This window comes from Echiichthys vipera (genome assembly GCF_963691815.1).
Source record: "Echiichthys vipera genome assembly, chromosome: 21".
Taxonomy (NCBI): domain Eukaryota; kingdom Metazoa; phylum Chordata; class Actinopteri; order Perciformes; family Trachinidae; genus Echiichthys; species Echiichthys vipera.
In genome coordinates this window covers 2,464,299-2,479,508 of record NC_139846.1, presented here as the reverse complement: position 1 = coordinate 2,479,508, position 15,210 = coordinate 2,464,299, and the positions used below count along the sequence as shown (strand labels likewise).

Genomic DNA, 15,210 nt, shown 5'->3' with positions numbered 1-15,210 from the left:
TCCATCAGGCTGACGGAGAAGTGAGGGCAAGAGGCTAGCTGTCACTCAAGAGGCCACGCCCCTAATTATTCATAAACTTTAACCTCCAATAAAATAACATCGGAGCCAGCGACACCAACAGACTCAACAAACTGATCAGGAAGGCTGGCTCTGTGATTGGCTGCAAACAGGACACTCTGGAGGCTGTGGTGGAGAGGAGGACACTGAAAACACTGTTATCCATCATGGATAATCCTCTCCACCCTCTCCAACTCACACTGGTCAGACAGCGGAGCACCTTCTCAAGAAGGCTGCTTCAGCCTCGCTGTCGTAGCAACAGATACAGGAAATCTTTCCTGCCACAATCCATCACTGTATATAATAACTCTCTCACCTCTGCCTGACAGAGAACTCTCTCTACTGTTTTGTTGTATATATCATTATTGTTATCATTGTTATAGTATATTTTGCATATTTTGTTGTATATGTTATTATTGTTTATTGTTTATAGCACACTGTGCACTGTATATATACACTATGTATATATTGGATTCTATTTATGTTATGTACAAAGTGTTTATTTGCTGACCCGCTACTGCTGTTACAAAATAATTTCCCAGTCTGGGATCATTAAAGTAATTCTATTCTATTCTAATTCTATTCAATTCTAAAAACTAGCCTGGTACAAAAAAAATATAATATTCACCCCCCTCAGTGTTGTCATGGAGATATGGCCTAAACATACAGACTAGAGTGTTTTTGTCCCAGGCCTTAAACAGGTTTAATGATGCAGTGAAAACAGCCTGTTGGGGGTCAATGAGAAACTGCTCTATTATGAAACCTGCCCCTAGTGGACACTGAGAAATGCAGCTTTTGGCACTTCCTGAATGGATCCACCAGGAAGTCATTGTGGTGGGGAGTTGGGTGGTTGCTGCTCTCACTGTGATCTGTGTGCCTTGACATTCATGCTTCTCTCACTTTATCATGCTGTCCGTTTGCTTGAAACCTCTGTGTTTTTGTGGACGTTCTGGAAAATTCTGAATTTATGAGTGGCCGCAAGTTCAGGTTTCCATCATGCACTCCTGGACAGAGACACTGATAATTTCAAAAACCTACTTTGATATTCTAAGGATCAGCCTAGGAGGTCAACTTGTCCAGTCACAAGGGAACAGAACAAAGAGTAACAGAGTGTACCGTCGCTGCCCTCTTATCATTCATGGCCATCATACACTGAAGGTGTGTGTTTACTGTGTGATCATCTGCTTCTGCATGCTGAAGTCTCAGTGAAGACTGAAAAGGACAAACACAAGCTCTGAGCTGTTCCATGTTTTTCAGGGGGGCTCCCACCCCCAACCCTCATATTCACTTTGTGTACACTTTTAAACTCTACACTACACAAAATGGTCAAACAGTCTAGCTGCTCATTAGATAGTCCATAGCATGCACCTATGTGGTAAATGAGTTTCGACACATAAATATTATTGTGCTTAATACCACAGAATGCAAAAAGTGTCTTTGATCGCGCCCTCTCCTGCCGCTGAGAGTAAACTGAGTTGAACCATCAGGATGAACCTGTTGAACCCCAGCAGAAAGCATTACAGTACATACTCCTCAACACTAAGTGGCGGTGTGGCCGGCTGGCTGGTGTTTCGTGTGTGCGTGTGTGTAAAATCGTTGAGCACCGAGCTGTTAATCAGTCAGCAGCAGACTTCAGGCTGCACGCTGTCTCCACCACGCGCGATGCCTTCTCCAATCCCCGTGACCCGCCTGCTGCCCAAAGACATCTACCCCACACTGGACTTAGGGACCTGCAGCAGCCCGCTAACCAAATGCTCTCTCGGCACCACTTTACAAGTCCCTGTTCAGCGGCTCCACGGCAGAGTTGCCAGCCGGCTCTGGTCCACTGTGATCCACTGGAAGGAAATCCGCTCCGTGCAGCCTGTGGGCTCCGGGGGGTTCGGCTCCGTCTACAGGGCAGAGTACCTCGGGGAGACCGTCGCCCTTAAGAAAGTGAAGAAGTCCACCAAGAACAAGCTGGCGTCCCGGCAGAGCTTCTGGGCCGAGCTGAACGCAGCACACCTGCGCCACAGAAACGTCGTGCGCGTCATCGCTGCGACCACCTGCGTACCGTCGGATTTTGGAGATGAGAGCAGCATCGGGACCATACTGATGGAATTTGTGGGGAACATAAACCTGCAGCAGATCATTTACGGATGTGTAGAGCCGCTGGGGGAGGACCGGTGGCTCCGGTACGCCACAGACATTGTGCACGGTTTGCGGTTTCTCCACTCCCAGCGGGTCGTGCATCTGGACATAAAGCCGGCCAACGTGTTGGTGTCCAGTGAAGACGTCTGCAAAATAGTGGATTTCGGCTGCTCTCTGAAACTGGACCCCGGGTGTGAAGAAAGCGCCTTCAGCCCCCATCTGAGCCATGTCGGCGGCACGTACACGCACAGAGCCCCGGAGCTGCTGAGGGGAGAGGGGTTGTCTGCTAAAGCGGACATCTTCTCTTTCGGGATCACATGGTGGCAGCTGATCACCAGAGAGCAGCCCTACACCGGCGACAGGCAGCACGTGCTCTACGCGGTCGTGGCGCACAATCTGCGGCCCTCGGTTCAGGAGCACCCGGTGTTTGGGTCTGAGCAGGGCCGGCTGTGTAGGACTTTGCTGGACAGGTGCTGGAGCGCAGAGGGCCGCTGCAGACCCAGTGCCCAGGAGCTGTTGCCTCACCTGGAGCAGCTGCGCTCCCACACAGCACTGCTTTTATAGCGGACTTTTACAAAGTGGAAATGTTTTAGCGGCATTTTAGAAGCACAGAACGCAGCAGTGGACCACCCATTTTCTTATGGTTACCTTAAAGGCATTGACCTAAATCCGGATCTGGTTTTAAAAAGCAAAGAAATTCTTGTTTATCGGCGCAAATATGACCTGCCTAACAACGTGTAAATCTCCAGATTACCATGGAGATGTAATGTTTGTACGAAGTAGTTATTTTAATAAATGGGTTTGAAATAGTGTCCAGTGCTCACGCCTGGATGGTTGCGTAATAGCGTCACGTTAAATGCATTGTGATGGGAATGAAGTGGCTCATAAGGCTTCTGCACTGACATGGTCCGGTTGCTTTCTTAGCAGTATGAGGTAACTGCTCCTGAGGGAAAGCATCTCTGACATGTCCTTTATTTGACTATTCTTTATTGACAACTTAACCCATCCATACTCGAAGTTCCTGTGAGACTTCGAAATGACTGTGTTTTAGCAGTGTTTCTAACATTATGGAAACAAAATGTGTTGTGAATTGAGTTTGATTTGTAATGTGAGATTAAGTGTGATAGATTTTCATTAAAATTATTTTAATACTTCATATGTTCTCAGCTCTTCCTCACATCATGTTCTCGCTAACATGTACCCAAACAAACATCCATTCACTTTGGAGTTTCTGCATTCAGATTGAGGAAAGCCGCACAGGCATGCAGATGGAACCCAGCTGGTTAGTGTATTCAAACCCAGGGCCATGTAACTTTTAGTTGGGCTCTGCCCTCCTCATGATGATGGCAAATTAACAATCCCATGAACACTTGGGGCCTGTCCTCATGTAGGAAATAGACAGATGTAAGACCTGCCAAGTTATCAACACCGCTCACTTGAGCTACCTCTTGGAACTAGAATGATTGTTGGGAAGGTTTTTGATTTTTTTTCTTCTCCAAAATATGGTAATCCTAAAAGTGTAACATTTTATTAAAATGTTTACTGTTAAGTTTACATCTTTAAGAAGCTTAATTGTGATTAGACAATACAAATACAGTTTTTAGAATTTAAAGAGATTGTGGTTATGCTAAACAGGAAGAATCAAATGTAAAACATTTTTGGTTGTATTTTTCTTGAATCAAGTCAAGATTTATATTTGATTGTTGTTGTAGGTCTTGAGACAAAAGTCTCTTATCTTTTTCATCAACTTATCAGATTTTTTGAAAATCTTTTCTTTGTTAAAGTGTGCATCCTCTGACTTTGTGTTGTAACATCACCACCTGCTGGTCCCTCCGAACTGATCTGAAGCTCTGAAATATGAAAATAAATAAAGGAACAAATACAACCAAATTAAGTAGCAATCCTGACAGTGCATTAACATATATATTAAAACATATTCACAGGTATCTGTAATTAAAATTGAGAAACATTTAAATGCAATACAATGAGCAGTACAAAGAAACTAAACCAACAGAAGAAGCCTCTAAACACAGGAGCTGTGTTTTTTTCACATTTCACAACCGACTTCAGTAGCTTGTTTTTATATTCAAGGGTTCAAGGGTTTATGATATAACCCTCATGGAGTTTAAAAATAAAAAAATGTTAATTACTAGTTTGTTTTTTTTTATCCAGAAAAAAAGCTCCCCAGTTTACTTCCCAGTATGAACAGTTAATGTGGGGGGCGTGACTTGAAGGGCTTTCAGGTCATGAAACACAGGCCCCTTTTCTTCCTCCCCAACTGGTGCAGACAGATGTCCGTCCTCCATAGAGCTGTTCCACGTTCCACGTTCCTGCCTGTTAAAGGGAAGGTTTGCGTTGCCACTGTGTACACAAGATTGCTGTTGCTGCTCATGGGGGAATTGTTTGGTCTTTGTAAATCATAAATAAGTCATAGAGTGTGGTCTTCACCTAAACTGTAAAGTGTCTTGGGATAACTTTTGTTATGATTTGGCACTGAAGAAAAAACAACTAATGAATTGAATTAGATGGACTCTCTTGGCTACAGTAGCTGTCTCCAGGACCACAATTTACCATGATGACACACACATCCAGAGTGAAAACAATGACAGCATTACTGTTGCGGATGGTAATAACACAGTGTTTGAAACTGCATTGGCAGCTGTGATGCAGCCATGACGTATCACTTTCTGGAGGCCTGCTATTGGTTATTTTATTTTGTTAGTGCTTAAGGGAAGGAATTATGGGCAGACATGACTGTAGTCGTTATTTAACTCAGAGATTTAAAGTGAAATTCTGGTGTAAAATCATCCCAGGCTTTTTTTAGGCAATCGCACTCATTAAATAAGCCATTGAGACCATTTTTTTCGTGCACAAACAACTAACAGAGAAATCCGGGACAGACGCTAACTTCTTCTAACTGTTAACACTAACTGTCTTTCATAGCCAAATGCGGCTAACAGTGATAAGTTTGGAGTGGCGAGTTGGACGCATTCAAATGTCTTTTTTAACCACTAAAACTGCTCCAAATAACATCTCCATCAGCATCTCAATATCCAGATTCAAACAATAATCCACAGGTTTATCAGAGTATGGTCATCGAACCACAATGGCAGCCTATGAAAAGTTTCTGGGTTGGAAGCTTTCATTTTTGTTTCACACCCGGGAAAGATACAAACATGAACCATTCTGTCTCTCTTCACTTCACGTTTCAGGCTGGTTGTCTTTACCCGTGCCTGCACTCACTGGACGTCATCCAGCAACACACGCCCCCTGACCCCTGAGACCTGGCGCCTGAGAAAGATGCTGTACGGGACTTTTCTAAACCTTTTCCCATCTATTATTAACTTCTATTTCACCAAATTGCCACAAACCACAACGTTTACGTGTTTTGCTGGAATAAATCATCACTGGTTTACTTTCTTTTGGATTGTATTTGGTAATCGACTTGAATGGAGCAGCTGGTACCGGGGCCAGTAGGTAAGTCTTTAAAACACTCTAATAATAAACTCTGATGTCACTAACTATGTTGTTGGTGCTTCAGTTAATGCTGCTGCAGAGTTTTGGTGTTCTTTGGATTATTATTAGTGGTTAAAAAAGACGTTTGAATGCGTTCAACTCACTGCCCCAAGCTAATCCGTGTTAGCCGCATTTGCCTTCAAAGGACTCTTAGCGTCTGTCACGGATTTCTCCGTTAGTTGTTCATGCACGAAAAAAACTGTCTCGATGGCTTCTTTGATGAGTGTTTTTGCCTAAAAAGAGCCTGGGATGATTTTACATCGGAATTTCACTTTAAATCAAAGTTTCCTGAAACTTCTTTATATAAAATGCATCAGATCTATATTTTCTAAAATGTGTTTTATTCAAAAGTCAAAGTTTAGGAACATTCTTAAGACTATTTCTTAGGCTCAGGTCCACAGGTGAGACAGGGTGTTTGTTGATTATTGATGTCTAAATGAAGCTTCATGAAGCATTAGTTGTATTTGTTGAGTCCACTAGATGGAGCTCTTGGTTTAAAGAGAAAGGCTCTATGAATGGTGATTCAGTGTGTTTTCAACCCTTTCTTGAACAGAGAGCTCCATCTAGTAGAAAATAAAGAAAATGCTTCAGGAAGCACTACTTTTGACTAGGGGAAACAACAGTCATTTATTAGAACAAATATTACAATTAATAAATAGACTCACATGACATGACTGTGAAGCTGTACTAGTCCTACAAATATCAAATCAACCTCTCCTTCATCTTTAATGCAACACAAATTGCTTCACAAAATGCACACTCGTACAACTACTGAACACAGGTGGTATGAAAGAAGAAGTGCATTGAAGATCCATCCAGCTCTAATCACGTGTGAGAAATGAAAAATACTCTTCATTTGGTTGTGTTATTGCCATGGTTAAGTGTGGAAATTGTTTTTGACTAAAATAAAAAGGGGCCATAGCATTATCCTCTCTATAAGTATAAAGCATATTTTCTATTCAAATTTCAGTATGGTCTGAAAATAAATCAGCAGACACTAGGGATGCCTTAGATGGATGATCCATCACATTTCCTTTTATTTCCTGTTACAGTTATATTACTGCAGTGTGGTAATGCTGCAGTGTGAAAGGATAGATTCATTTCAAAGTTGTTGTGACATCATGGAAAGAGAGTCAGATACATGGATTTATTGTTGAACTCAATAATATTAAAGCACTGAGTAGTTCACTGATCATCCTCCTGCTGTAGGAAACGGCACACTGTAAACAAGATAGCAGGGCATGGTGAACACAACAGATTCACATCAGCCCACTATGAAATGCTAAACAGAAAAGAGCTGATGGAAATGCTACATATTCAGTAGATCTACAACGCTGAGAAGGACCATCTGACGTATAATAAAGAGACAACTTCACAAACTATATCAGCTCTGAGTTGTGCTGTCTGACATTAAAATAAATGATTGTAGAAAAGTCTCTTAATTCAATTGTTTATCAAAGCCTTGATAAGAGCATGACAGATGGGTACCATATACTACAGACCTGGCACACAGAAAAACGTACAACACAGCGATGCTGCAGAATCAACAAATCCTCAAAACATTGACAGTTTGCAGTAGGATATTGTCACCAAAACTTTGAATAATTTCAACCAACATAACTAGTAATATGCTTCAACCTGATAAAGCCATGATTTATTGCAATTTCAGTGTTATTTTGTTGAGGTGCAAGAATAAAGAGACTACTGAAATTTGTATTTTATTAAAGGTTCAGTAGGCAGCAGAGGCCATTGCTCTAAGACTGCAAGGGAAGCTCAGCTTTCCCTAAAATGTCACCCAAAAAAAGTGGTGAAGTATGTTTTGCTGTGTGTACCTTTCATTGACTAAATACGTGCTAGAAAGCCTTCATCTTTTGTTCTGAATCAGCTACTTATCACAGGTAACCGGAGCAACTTCCTTCTCATTCATCCCCACAGCACCACAGCGCTTTGCACAGTCGGACGCTCAGCTTCTACTGACTTCACTATGGCATCATCAGGGTTATTACGTGGACTTGATATTATTGAAACCAAACTTTTATGGCCCCCGGTTAAAGAAAAATTCCCATCCACACCCCTGGTGTGATAAAAAATATCTTGGTCCACATGAAACTGCAAAATCCACCTCTGTCAGCTGGTCATGTCTAGAGTGCTCCACAAGTTTCCATGGATACAACTGACTGTTTACTGTTACACAGTGTGACGTCAAACAATGGTTTTCCTGTCCACACATGACTGCTGAAAATGGACTCTGGTTACAAAAAACTAGCTTGTTACATGTGAAAGTCTGAAAGGCCAAAACATGCAGAGAAACACACACTTTCAAAAATACATACGTTCCTATGGACAGCCCCTTAGTTGGACAAAATGTAACATCATACAAGGTCAGGAGTCAACTGCTAATAAGTACACGATTTACATGGGCAAAACTGTTCACAATGACAGAGTAAGAAAAATATGCCATTTCAGTGGGAATCATGTAAATGACTAATGTTCATTAGCTTCAATAAAACAGCTAGGGCAGTTTATGTGAAAATCCCAATAAAGGAGCAGACAGTGTGACGCAGCAATCACATGATGGTGACTCTCTCAGGTGAAACATGGGCAGCTGAGCCCACTGGCTCCAGGCGCTGGCAGCGGTACTGACTGCTGTCCAGACCCCGGCGTATCTGGTGGAGCTTGCGGGCCATGCAGGGAAGCAGCATCAACACCTTACCCAGTATAACACACACTGGCAGGGCAAGGGCCACCACGAAGCTGGGGGGCAGGTAGAAACGGTAGGCTTCCTCCTCAAAGGCTTTCTTCCAGCCAAACAGCAGGCCGTGGAAGGTGGCGATGAGCAGAGCGATGTAGCCCAGAGTGGACTGGAGCAAAGACAGGATTTCTCATGATGGTACATACAGTAACAACTGCTGTGATCATACACTAAAGAGAGAAAAGCCAGTGAGCCCTATCAGACACACAATTCCAGTTACCCTGTAACAAAGCCATATGACTTACTTGACTCTATTTAAAGTGTAATTCCAGCGTAAAATCAGCTGTTCAGTGTTAGCCACTTCCAGCTGTTAGCGACTCTCCCGAATATCTCCATTAGTAGTTTATTCATAAAAAACTGTTTCGATGGCTCATTTGTTGTGTGCAAGTGCCGAAAAAGACCATGGGATAATTTTATGCCGGAATTACACTTTAAGGCAGCAGTGGAGGCGTGAAGCTTAGATGGTTCTATCTCCCAGACCAGCAGGATTAGTCTAAAGCCCAGTTCAGACCAATGATTCGCAACGCGACGTAACTGTTTTAGAACATCGCAGGTGAAAGTTGAGGCAGTGTGAACTGACCCGTCTCATCTGGACTCAAACTAGCTTTCCAAATCATCAGCAGCTGGTTTTAAAACACATGTCATCTTTTTCAACAGCCAATCAAGTCTTAGGAAAGTCCGCTGGTCAGGTCACTTACAAACTGTCAGCTGGTTGAAAAGGCTGTTTTGGAGGAGGCTTGAGTGTGTGTGTGTGTGTGTGAGAGAGAGAGAAAGAGAGAGAGAGAGGGTTGAGCGAGTACTACAATGAATAAGGAGAGCAGCGCAGTAATCCAGAACAAAGCAGTGAATCAGGGAAATAAAACAGTATTTTCTCTGTGTCATCTCTATAGAAATGCAGCTGTAGAGAGTATCTCACTGTCTCTGTCTTCATTTATATTTTAGAATGCTTCAAATTGTATCCAGTTAAAAAGGCCTGAAAAGGAGATGATACATCGTCTCACCTCATCTCACAGGTGTGAACAGGTTTCAGAACATTGCTGATCAGCACATTGCAAGTTTCAACTCGTCTCGTTTCAAATCTTTGGTCTGAAGTGGGCTTAACACTACACCAGTGGAGCTGTTCAACGGTCAGCAGATCGGACTGTGGTTGTACTAGGGAGTATTGCTCTCAGTGATACTCTCCCCTAAATAACTGTGAAAATTGAAGCTGTTCCTGCTGCTGACTTAACCCTTACTCCTTGATCAACAAAGGGTAGAAAACACACTGAATTATTCCTTGAGCCTAATGGTTCATAAAGCTTCATTTGGACATCAATACCTTTAACCTACGTGACCGCTAGGCCGGTCTGGCCAGCTAGACCACAACATGTGTAAACTGATGTAGTTTAGGTTGTGTGCTAAACAAGCACATTTTCAGAAACTAAAGATGGTACCTCTCACATGAAGCCTCATACATGCCCCTTGGCCTTGCAGTTCTTTTGCTATAAGCTTTGACTCAAAAACCCTACCCCTACCACCAAATTTTAGTGCTCAATTGCTGCAACTTGCACCTATTTGAGTTATAATTCAGTCAAACCTGAAAATAAAGATATGATACACACATTCTTAGATTCAATGTGACTTACACTTTCTGAAGTTTTTTAAGTTTTCTTCAGTGTGAAAGTAATCAAACCCCAAATTTATAAATGTGTACCTGTATGAAGCCGAACTCCCTCCAGTTGAGCGTGCTGTGGACAGAGGGAATGGAGGTGATGGCCAGGAGCGACAGGAGCCCAAGACTCATGATCCCAAAGGAAACGTACATCTCCACTCTCCACACCTCCTCCTCATTCCACGCATTCTCCACATTAGCATGGACCTGCCAACACAGAAGAAGCTCAAAATTGAATTCATCCCAGTCATTTTTTTCACTTGTTTGTTTGATGCCTGGCCAAATTAACCTGCAAAAGGGACAAAGATGAGGTCGGAGTTGAACCAGGATTGTGCGGCAAGGACTTGCTACTCTACCACTGAGCCACCACCAGGCACCTCTTCTTTTCAGACTTATATTGTGTTAGGGTCAAATTTGATCCGTTTTCAATCTCAGATGTGTAAAAAGTACCATTTACTTTTAAACATTGGAACAATGCTTCATGATTTCCTCAGAAGCAACTAACATTTTTTTCAACAATTTCAATAAATTGTAAAGGTCTCTAAACAAAGTGACAAATATGACCAGGAAGATAATACTGGCTGTTGCATAAGTTGTTAGTTGATCTGTGGATAAAATATGCCACATTTGCACCCACCTTACACTCACAGACAGTCACACACACACACACACACACATACACAACCCCACTTCTAAACCAGTGGCGATTGCACGAACCGCGCATTCACACCAAAAGCGGTGGAGGCGATTAAATCGCCCTGAACGCGTGTATGGCGTCGCTTGCTCAGATTTGTCACATTTTTGATAATCGCTTCATCGCGTCAATCACAAGTAGCAGCCAAGGCGGCTAGCTAAGTGAAGCTAACCACCGGCTCAGCCTACTCTGCTGTTATGCTAAATGGAAGTGATGCTAGTGCTAACCGGGGGTCTGAATGCTTCTAAAAGAACAGAAATGAGCTCTCAGATTAAATGTGTGGCTCTTAAAAGAGCTGTTGTGTTGTAGTCAGATCAGGCCATCAGTGATTTAATCTCCGTAGCTGTACAGGTGCTGCCCGGTCTCCGGGATACGCTTCACTCTGCACTGACGGCTTTCTTCTTCTTTCTCTGGATTTCCGGCAGACTAGATGCCTAAAGGCACGTCGCTACCATCTACAGTTCATAGTTATATCTATTATATTATATCCATATGAACAGTCTTGTTTCCCCCAAGGACTGCAACAATAGTGGCTGTGGAGAACCCGGGGGGCCCATGGGGTGTGATGTCGCTTGAAAAGTTCAAATTTTTCAACTTCAAGCGACACACGCGATGAGGCGATGGACGCATCACTGCTGCATCGCATCACTCTTATCGCTCAGAATGCGTCCCCCCGAAGCGTCATTGCATCATCGTGTCATCGTGTCATCGCCTCATCGCGTCATTTACATTGGTTTTTAAAGGCAGCTTGACGCTTTCATCGCCTCCATCGCTTTTGGTGTGAATGCATGGTTAAGACTGCAGGGGAAGCTGAGCTTCCTCTAAAATTTCACCAAAAAAAAAAAGGTGGTGAAATATGAACTGCTGTACATTTCATTGACTAAATATGTGCTAGAAAGCCTTCATCTTTTGTTCAGAATCAGCTCCTTATCACAGGTAACCAGAGCAACTTCCTTCTCATTCATCCCCACAGCGCCACAGCGCTTTAGAGAGTCGGACGCTCAGCTTCTACTGACTTCAGTGGGGAAGCATAGAGCAGGTTGTTCCACTGCAGCCAAACTAGACGATGATTGGATAAATGCTGGGCTTTGTCCCGCCCATCGGATGCTCAGCGTCTCTGGGGGTCTATGGGACAGTGGGCTGGCCTGGACGCTCGGCTTCTGCATGATGATTGGATTAGCTGTCTAAGGCGGAATCCTTTTTTGATTGACAGCTAAATAAGCGAATCAGCGATCTTGAGGAATAAACATCCAGCGAATCCAAGTTTTTCATTCCATTGTTTTGAACTGATCCGGAGACTTTAACGATCCCCAGAGACTTTGTCTTTGTTAAAAACGACTAGCGTTGTGTTTGGTGACTCTGTTCTTTCACTCTGCGGTTTCTTTCCCCAACAAGCAGCGGCAGCTCCCCGTCACTCACACTCACAGGCGGTCACACTTCACAGTAGCCTGGCGCAGCAGCTCCAGCTGCTAGCATTAGCAAGCTGACCATTAGGGCAGATGATATGAATGTTGTCGACCGGATTTTGGCGAAGCCATTTGATAGTGTTCTTCTTCTTACGAAGGAGTTAAAGAGCAGGGCATGTCAACTCCTAAGATTGATTTAGTGCAAAAGGTGGGGAAAAGTAACAGGTCTTTTCAGGTGTCCTCATCTGACAAGGTGAGCTGGCTGACTGGAAGTTCAGTCACAAATAAAATGTACTGTTGGCCATGCCTCTTGATGAAACCATCTCAGGGATGTATTGCCTGGTCAAAAGTGGGTTTCGGGGATCAAAAGGCATGAAAAAAGCAATGAACATGTGAGTGCATGTGCAAGGTTAAGTTGCCTGTGCAGAGGCAGGGTTGAACACGCAATAAATGAAGGTGCTCGCAGTCAAATAGCAAAACATAATGAAACAGTCAAACAAAACAGGGCTTTCCTAAACTGTCTTATTGATGTGACTTCCTTGCTTGGCCCTCAGGAACTGTCATTTAGGGGGCATGATGAGAGTGGTGAATCATCCAGCAAGGTTAATTACAGGGAGTTTACAGAAACATTAGCAAAATATGATTCTTCCCTAGCCACACAATTCCAGTCATCAACTGTGTTTTCTGGGATGTCCCATTCAATCCAAAATGACTTGATCACTGCTCTTTCAGCCACTGTTTCTGATGAGATCAAAGATGAAATTCAGGCTGCTCCCTTTCTTTGCATGGCAGGTGGACGAGACAACTGATATAGCTTGCTGTGCCCAACTCTCTGTCATTGTTCGCTATGTGGAGAGTGCAGGTAAAATTCAGGAGCGCTTTATTGGATTTTTTTATGTTTCTGGGGGAAAATATGCTCAGTCTGTTTTTGAAGTCTTGAATGAGAGCATGCAGGGCTATAATTTCATGGAGAAACTTGTGGCACAAACCTATGATGGGGCTGCTGTCATGGCTTCAGCTCTCAATGGTTTGCAGGTCAAAGTTTAAGCAATAGCCCCCAGTGCAATGTTTGCTATGCACACAGTTTGAATCTGGTGCTATCTCAGGGGGCTAATTGCTTATCTGAGTGCAGATTTTTTTTTTTACCTTTTACCCTAACATAATTCTATACGGGTCCCTTTTTGACCACAGATGTCATTATTGGTGGAAAAAAAAATGTTATCCTAAGGTTTATTATTATTTTTCTGCTTACTTCTTCCGTATGTTTTTCAGACGCCTCTAGCTGCTGCATTCTTTCAGCTACAGAGACCATCCAACTATCAAAATGTTCAGCTTTTCAGCTCTTTTGTGCTGATTTTCAACTTTTCTTTTCTGCCTTTCATACTTTTTAATATATTCAGCTTTTTCCACATTTTTTTATAATGAAAACCATAGAGATCAGCTTTAAATCCTTTAAAACATGCCTCTCTTTGAACCTCATCTTGTTCAACATACTTCTACCTACAGACTTAATTCCAGCTTTAAACGATTCGCATGACTTTGACCTATACGGCTCTATGTTTTCCTTTTCATTTCTTTAAGATTTTTCCTATTATCAAAGTTTATGTTTTATGATTTTGTTTAGACCTGATCAGAAGTTATAATGACTGTGTATTGGGTTTCCTCCCTTTGATGTTGCCTCACTCTGGCTTCAGCTGTTGAGTTTGATTAACAAAGCTTTTTCACTAAATATTCTCAAGCTTCCACTACATTCACTTCTCAGATATAATTTCGATCTCAAAATGAAGGCATTCTTGTCTTCTTTCAGAAAATGTGCTCATTGTAGCACTAGGACTCATAGTTTGTTTGTTTTTTTAAAGATCATTTTATGGGCTGTTTTTCAAGCCTTTATTATATACGACAGACAGGAAATGGGGTGAGAGAGAGGGGGGGAGACATGCAGCAAAGGTTGCAGGTCGGAGTCGAACCCGACTGCTGCCTCGAGGACCTTCAGCCTCTTTACATGGGGCAACTGCTCTAACCACTGTTCTACCAGCCGACCCGACCTATAGTTTTTTTTAATTCTGGGGCTCAAAACACCAAGAGATGCATTCTTGCTCTGATCCACTACAATGATAGATATCGTCAGCACGCACAGTCAAAGACACAAAACTTCAGGATTTTAAAACTGTGATTTAGCAGTGATTTTTTCCACACAAAAAACATGTCTCCTTGTTGACCAAACCCTCATAATGCTCAAGGTGAAGAAATTTTCACAATACAAGTCATATTTTTTCCGTGAGAATGAGTTGTTTCGAAGCATGCTTCTACTGCTACTACTAGCCTAATCCTGCTACTACCTCCACTACTTCTACTATTACTTGTACTACTACTGCTGCTACTGCTACTACTACTACAACTTATGCTACCCTGTATGGTGCCATTTCACCTCCTGGTAGTGCCAAGGTGCCTTGTGCATTCATCTTTTTTATACTTTTGAACATATTCAGCTTTTTAAAAAAAATTCAAATGTTAAGCTTTTTTATACTGTAAGCGCTTCAGAAGTGAGGAGACCAATTGCTGTCATTTTTATATTGGAATGTTTTCCCATTCCTGTTTGATGTAGGATTTCAGCTGCTCGACAGTTCGTTTTGCTCCAAACAAGTCAGGACTGCAGACAAGTCAGTTTAGCACCGGTGCTCGAGACAACTGTCAGAGCACTGTGAGTTCAGGGCTGTACTGGATGATATGCCGCAGGACAGGTTGGTTTTTGGCATAAATGATGACGGCATGCAGCGCCCATTATTAGGAGAAACCACACTTACCTTCAAGAAAGCGTTGGACATTGCTCAGGCATTGGAAACGGCAGTTAACAACACTAACGGTGGCACACAGCCAAGCGCCATTCATCACGTGTACAAGGACAACAAAGGCAAGCCATCAAAACCCGTTGAATGTTACCGTTGTGGGGGCGCACACTTTGCCAATGATTGTGGCTTTAAGGACTCTATGTGTCACAACTGCAAGA

The 15,210-nt window shown here is 42.8% G+C and overlaps 2 protein-coding genes across 2 annotated transcripts in view; one reads left to right on the top strand and one right to left on the bottom strand.

Annotated features, from left to right (window-relative positions):
• Positions 1 to 1,719: 1,719 nt before the first annotated feature.
• On the top strand, positions 1,720 to 3,182 carry mos (v-mos Moloney murine sarcoma viral oncogene homolog; the record flags this gene model as incomplete). Its single annotated transcript, XM_083935903.1, has 1 exon — positions 1,720 to 3,182. One exon carries the CDS (start codon positions 1,720 to 1,722, stop codon positions 2,746 to 2,748), a length of 1,029 nt encoding a protein of 342 aa, XP_083792029.1. The 3' UTR covers positions 2,749 to 3,182.
• Positions 3,183 to 8,267: 5,085 nt separating this feature from the next.
• The window catches only part of steap2 (STEAP family member 2, metalloreductase), a gene marked incomplete at both ends in the record, with an annotated part of 65,936 nt that continues 58,993 nt past the window's right edge, over positions 8,268 to 15,210 (bottom strand). Inside the window, 2 exons of the mRNA XM_083935711.1 lie at positions 8,268 to 8,561; positions 10,146 to 10,310. Of these exons, the coding sequence (XP_083791837.1) occupies positions 8,268 to 8,561; positions 10,146 to 10,310 (459 nt within the window). The remainder of the gene's footprint in view (positions 8,562 to 10,145; positions 10,311 to 15,210) is intronic.